Below are 6995 nucleotides of genomic sequence, written 5' to 3' on the forward strand. Positions count from 1 at the left end.
CCTCAGAAAAGTGGTGATTCACTCCTCCTCTTGCCACTCACCTTGTCTGAACCATTTGCTTGCAGTTCAGTGGCAGGACAATGGGTTATACCGTGCATTTGATATTCACACTGCCCCGCATCAAGTTAATCAGGGTCAACGATTGCAGGGTCTCATTGATCACAGATCCCATCAGCTTTAAGATCTAGCTCAATGATGCCAAACATGGCATGCAAATCAGCAGGCCTGGGCACAGGGGTCCAGCAGAGGAGCCTGGCCAGGATTCAGCATGGAACGCTGGGGCAGCTGTTTTACCAGTTTTTCTGTGCATTTTCTATGGCAAAAAAATAATAATCATTTTCATACATATTTTTTTTAAATCTGCATGTAATTCATTGTTCTTAATTAATGAGCAATAATTTGGAATGAATTATCTTGTGAAGTCCTGAACTACCTGTGATTTGACATCCTTACTTATTAAACAATGCCATTTTGAAAGCACTTAAACTCAGCTTGTATGTGCTGTCAAGCAGTATTTTTGGTGGAAACGAATAATCTGCAGAAGTTTAAGTTATTGTTCGGGGTTTGGCAGAGGCAAGCTGCTGATAATCTTATTCAACCTGTGTTTTCCTTTTCAGGTCCTTGCAGTCAGTTCCATTCATTGGTTTATCACTCATTGCTTTATTTGTAGTTAAGCACCTTCTTTATGTGTTGTTTAGTTTATAGATTATTACTACTTCTGGATTTCGTTCTCTTAGTCACACTTATGACTTTTTATTGTTGGTCGTTAACCTTGCTTTGAGTTTGACTCGGTCTGGGATTGTCTAGCTAATTTTCAGCAAATTATAATGAGACTGAACGTGTGATTAATCACTCTCTTCATGCGATTAATCACAATTTAAAAGGTTAATCACCTCACAGCCCTAGGTAATTTACATAAAGACACTGCATGACCTTTGAGTTTGCCATCGTGGACCTACAAGGTCCATTTACAAACAGAAAATACTGCTAAGTCACTATTTAGAACATTCCTACATAAGCATTATGGGCCACTGCTGCTCACCTTGCGTCTTCTCTGCAGTCACCTTTGAGAAGAGAGACACCTGTGCAACCGCAACAAAAGGTAAGCCCAGAACCTGCAGGAAGACTCCGATTATGAACTCTGTCAGCTGCCACTGGAACCCACCTGGGAACAGATGGGACAAGATGAACCAGCTGAGTAAATATCAGTTGATATGAGCACATCATTTTGTATCAGTAAGTACGAGTTAAAGGTTTGAATCTGTACTATTGTGAGATCATATGACTTTTTACAACAGTGCAAATGGTCCAGCGTGTTTGACCCTAACTGAGTACTCACCCTGGGGGTTGGTCAAAAAAATAAGGCACCACACACAGGAGATGTTGCCAACAATCAGCCCCACGGCCAAGACGACGCGGTCACCCACATGGGGGCTAAGTCAGCGGACCAAGAAGAACCTAGCGATTGCAGATAGCAAGACAGATGGAAAGAGAGAATCATTCACCTCTGCTGGCATTGAAGTTCCTGAAGGGGTTAGACTGACCAGGCAACTCCGAATGTGAAGAGGCTGGGGAACTATGAGGAAGAGTACCATTGGGAAGAGGTTCTGATGGGCTCGGGCAAACAGTGCCATAAGACCCAGATGGCTCTTCAGCACCCACCAGGGGCTCCTTTTCACTCTCCTCTTCCACATCCACCACATCCCTGATGATACAGGATGCAGAATCCTCAGGTGGCAGGTCCCAGTACATTAACAGCACTGCCAGCTGAAGAAGGATCCACAGCAGACACATGAAGAGCTAGAAGAGAAGACAGCAATTACACCAAAATGCTGGGACTGGGATATATTCCTTCACTAAATACCAACCATGTGCTACAAAAAGAACTGGATGAAGTAAGTAAGTATAATTTAAGGCTTTCGTTCATCTAATTTGACCAAATGCTTTTAATTCTTCAGAATTAAAATGAGTCCCCCACTCTAAGTTCCTCAAATTTTTAGCGAGAACGGTTAATAGGAAAATGAACATGAAAAATAGAATTTGCGGGTCAGTTCGGCAGATAACCAGCTGTGTTAAGAGGCAGCATGTGGCCCAGCCTCAGAAATATAGTCACATGTCTGTGGGCCCTTGAGCGAGGCCCTTAACCCCCAGCTCCAGGGGGCCCCTTCAGGTGGCTGCCCTTAGCTGCCAAGCTTGTTCTCACCTACATATGCTTATGTGTTTCATGAAGAGCAAGATGGGTAGGTGGTGGGAAAAAAAAAGGATTTGGAAGAATTCTGAACAGGAACAATTTTGGAAGTTTGAATGGCACCCACTGCACAAGAATAAAACAAATTAATAAAAACAAAACCCCTCACTTATGCTACACAACTAATTGCTTGGCTAGCATGCTACTCCACACGCAGACAAAGAAACAACATCAATATAGTTACCGGTATGGTTACGTACCCCTGGTGCAGTGAACTTATTTACAACAAAGGGTCCAAGCTGGAAGTTACACAACCTCAAAAATATGTTGCAAGCCGGGCCTGTTTTGGAAAGAGGGATGGATAAAGGGATAAAGGGATGGTGTAGACACTAGCACAATACAAGGCCACATTGTGACAGCAATCATGAAGATGCTGAAAATGGCACTGACCAATAAGCAGGCCAGCTTGCCGGCAGGCCATGACAGCTGCAAAGACTGTGCTGCGATCCTCAGGCGCCGTACTACGTGTCAGGTATCCAAAAATGGAGGCCCCAGCTCCAGTCCCGATACCTGGGGATGAGCACACACACGGTCGGCCTCCTTTCTGTCCTTCTGCATTTATGAACCATACAAAAGGGCTGGACGTTTGGCTCGGGCTCCGGCTAATATACTAATCTGGCAGCTGACGATACACTCACCTGCTACGAGTCGACTGGACAGCAGGAGCCACTTATCGAAATTCATGAAATACATAAAGTTACCTGGGAATGAAGGAAGTAGAAACAGGTATAATTTACAGGGGGACAGGGCTGGTGAGCATCCCGCAGCCGGAACAGCCAGAAGGGGATGCCAGCCAGGGGCATAGGAGCCGGGGGGGACTGGCTAGTACGTGCACCTCCAATATTGAATTTGATATTTAATTTATCCCCCCCCCCCCAAAAAAAAAGAAATTATATATAGGGTCTACATTCAGCCCTCTTAAAAAATAGACTAAGAGTTCTTGCCACATTCAGTACTAGAGCAGAGCAGTGTCTTATAAACGGCTCACTGGGGCAAACGACAATATGATCTGTATATTTCTCCTGTGAAGTTCTACAAAAGAAACCAGTTCTCTGATTCACCTTCTCAGAACCAAGAAGTGTTTCTGAGTCATAATTTGGTGACATGTTGTTGTTTCCAGGGCGTTCAATTACGTGTAAGGGGAGGCAACATGATTTAGCCTACAACCATCCACACTGATGCTTACCCACAACCTCGAAGAGATTTGCAAACAGAATGATGTTTTTGGTAGTGCGAGTCCTGTCTGACCACTGGCCAAAGAAAGGGCCCGCAAGCAGCCCACTCAAACTGAACGCAGACAGGCTCAGTCCCAGGAAATACGGTGGAGCTCCAAGGATTTGAAGATACCTCCATATCGTTGGTAAAATTACAGCTATAAAAGGGAAATCACAGTGTCATACAAATATTAGGTTTTAGTTACCTTATCAAGCAAAGAACTTGTTGTAAAACTCAAAAAATAAGTATTGCCTGTTATCTGAAGTAAGACTAACTGTTCGACACACTGCTGTCAGAAACAAGAGTGTAAGTACTTTTAAAACACACTTAAATTCACAGTGCGACGATAGTGACGGAAAAAATAAGCTTTTAAACCATGGCATGTTGAAAAACCGTGTTCAAAAAAGGTAATTGTCTAATATTACCTGACACCTGACACCAAGTGACAATTCTGCCAAATGAAAAACTAATTGACAGTATACAACAATCCTACTGAACGTGGGTTTCAAAGATTCAATTTTCACATCAGTAGACAGATTACTTATTCACATTAAAATCATTAATACACTGTTGAAAAGTTGTAACATAAACTAAACACACTATATTGTCAAACGTATTGGGACAACCCTCCAAATCATTGAATTCAGGTCTTCCAATCACTTCCATAGCCACTGGTGTATAAAATCAAGCACATAGACATGCAGTCTGTTTTTATAAACATTTGTGAAAGAATGGGTCACTCTCAGGTGCTCAGTGAATTCAAGCGTGGTACCATGATAGGACACCACCTGTGAAATTAGTCCATTCGTGAAATTTCCTCGCTACTAAATATTCCATGTTCAACTGTTAGTGGTATTTTAACAAAGTGGAAGCAATTGGGAACAACAGCCACTCAGCCACGAAGTGACAGGCCACATAAAATCACTGAGCGGGGAAAACACATGCTGAGGTGCACAGTGTGCAGGAGTCACCAACTGTCTGCAGAGTCAATAGCTACAGACCTCCAAACTTAAAGTTTGTAAAGTTTGGTGAAGGGGGGGGGGTTATGGTGTGGGGTTGTTTTTCAGGGGTGGGGCTTGGCTCCTTAGATCCAATGAAAGTAACTCTTAAGGCTGTAGCACTGAAAGCCATCTTGGACAATTTCATGTTCCCAACTTTGTGGGAACAGTTTGGGGATGGTCCCCTCCTGTCCCAACATGACTGCGCACCAGTGCACAAAGCAAGGTCCATAAGGACATGGATGAGCGACTCTGATGTGGAGGAGCTTGACTGGCCTGCACAGAGCCCTGACCCCAACCCGACAGAATGAACTAGAGCGGAGACCGCAAGCCAGGCCTCCTCGTCTAACATCAGTGCCTGACCTCACAAATGCTCTCCTGGAAGAATGGTCAAAAATTCCCAGAGTTATAGCTGCAAAGGGTGGGCCAACTCCATATTAAATCCTATGTACTAAGAATGAGATGTCATTAACATAAATGTCTGTGTAAAGGCAGGTGTCTCAATATTTTTCACAATATAGTGTAAATAGGTAATATCCATCCATCCATTTTCCAAACCGCTTATCCTGCTGGGTTGTGGGGGGTCCAGAGCCTATCCCGGGAGCAATGGACACGAGGCAGGGAACAACCCAGGATGGGGGGTCAGCCCATCGCAGGGCACACTCACACACCATTCACTCACACATGCAACCCCACGCCGACATGGGGAGAACATACAAACTCCACACACATGCGACCCAGCCGGAGACTCGAACCCGGGTCCCAGAGGTGTGAGGCAACAGTGCTAACCACTGCACCACCTTGCCGCCCCCAATTAGAAAACATGGGAAAATTATTTTTTTGTTTGAAATTTAGTTTTTTCCGAAGTGAACAAAGTAATACCATCCATCCATCCATCCATCCATTTTCCAAACCGCTTATCCTACTGGGTCACGGGGGGTCCGGAGCCTATCCCGGAAGCAATGGCCTCGAGGCAGGGAACAACCCAGGATGGGAGGCCAGCCCATCGCAGGGCACACTCACACACCATTCACTCACACATGCATATCTATGAGCAATTTAGTAACTCCAATTAGCCTCAGCATGTTTTTGGACTGTGGGGGGAAACCGGAGTACCTGGAGGAAACCCCACATTGACATGGGGAGAACATGCAAACTCCACAACCATGCGACCCAGCCGGAGACTCGAACCTGGGTCCCAGAAGTGTGAGGCAACAGTGCTAACCACTGCACCACCATGCCGCCCCCAATTAGAAAACATGGGAAAATTATTTTTTTGTTTGAAATTTAGTTTTTTCCGAAGTGAACAAAGTAATGCAAATAATTTAAATTGATTTATATAAAAAGATGTAAATAAGTCTTCTTAACAGGTAAACCTCTCAAGGAGCAAAAAATGAAATCATTATACTTTGATATATATTCTTTCCACTCACAATGTAAAAATCTAACACTTCTCATTTCCTACTCATTTACTGATATTTGGCCAGTTGTGATGTGAAGTTTTCCAAGAGACAGGCATTGTTTTACAAATAATGATGCCACAGCAAGGCATTAGTAATATATTACAGAAAAGACAAATGGTCAAGTAAATAGACATAAAAATGAAACATTTTGATTAAAAGTTATTTATATATATATATATATTTATATATACACATTCATACAAATAAATAAAAAATAAAAATTAGATATCAGGGCATTGCAAATATAGATTTTCTTGAATAATGTGTTGAAGTAGATTTAATTAGTAATACAAAAAGGTTTTAAAAAAATAACCCCTGAAATTTGCATTGAGAGCAAATACATTTTTATTGTCTTCTGTGCCATGACCAACCAGAGCACTTCCTCTTCTGTGCCATGACCAACCAGAGCACTTCCTCTTCTGTGCCATGACCAACCAGAGCACTTCTTCTTCTGTGCCATGACCAACCAGAGCACTTCCTCTTCTGTGCCATGACCAACCAGAGCACTTCTTCTTCTGTGCCATGACCAACCAGAGCACTTCCTCTTCTGTGCCATGACCAACCAGAGCACTTCTTCTGTGCCATGACCAACCAGAGTATTTCTTGAAATCATAACGTCATTGAAAATTAGCTTAAGCTTCAGTACAGTTTCTGAGTAGCAGGACACCCCGCAGAGACACAAAACACAAGTGGTTGTGGAAGGAATTCTACTCCTTAAAATAATCATAATGAATAGTCAGAATACCTGCTACCTGATGAAACTTATGTTGATCTACAAAAAAACATTAAGGAAACTGATAAAAATTTGAACACTTAAAAATGCCATCTTTTTGGTTTTGCATAATTACACTATGAAAATAAATTTGATACCTTTACATAGCAAAACAAAATTAGCCTCAATTTTAATAGCAAGGTAGAGTTATCTGAAGCAGACATAAAAAGTGAAAACCGCAATAACTGCTCTTCTTATGCTTTATAATTCATTTCTATCCGGTGTGGCGTATTTGAACTGGCATGTTATCTAATTCTGATAAATATTCTCAGCATTACTGTCATTGCGTACATCACCAA

General features: G+C 42.6%; 1 protein-coding gene across 1 annotated transcript in view; it reads right to left on the reverse strand.

The window, feature by feature from the left end:
- Window positions 1–999: 999 nt before the first annotated feature.
- The window catches only part of LOC125708439 (major facilitator superfamily domain-containing protein 8-like), a 6082-nt gene continuing 86 nt past the window's right edge, over window positions 1000–6995 (reverse strand). The window contains exons 2-7 of the mRNA XM_048975967.1: window positions 3435–3620; window positions 2887–2949; window positions 2639–2758; window positions 2449–2528; window positions 1506–1800; window positions 1000–1165 (exon numbers count right to left, since the gene is read on the reverse strand). Of these exons, the coding sequence (XP_048831924.1) occupies window positions 1011–1165; window positions 1506–1800; window positions 2449–2528; window positions 2639–2758; window positions 2887–2949; window positions 3435–3620 (899 nt within the window). The 3' untranslated portion in view covers window positions 1000–1010. The remainder of the gene's footprint in view (window positions 1166–1505; window positions 1801–2448; window positions 2529–2638; window positions 2759–2886; window positions 2950–3434; window positions 3621–6995) is intronic.

Source organism: Brienomyrus brachyistius, chromosome 15 (assembly GCF_023856365.1).
Source record: "Brienomyrus brachyistius isolate T26 chromosome 15, BBRACH_0.4, whole genome shotgun sequence".
In the NCBI taxonomy this organism is placed as follows: Eukaryota; Metazoa; Chordata; class Actinopteri; order Osteoglossiformes; family Mormyridae; genus Brienomyrus; species Brienomyrus brachyistius.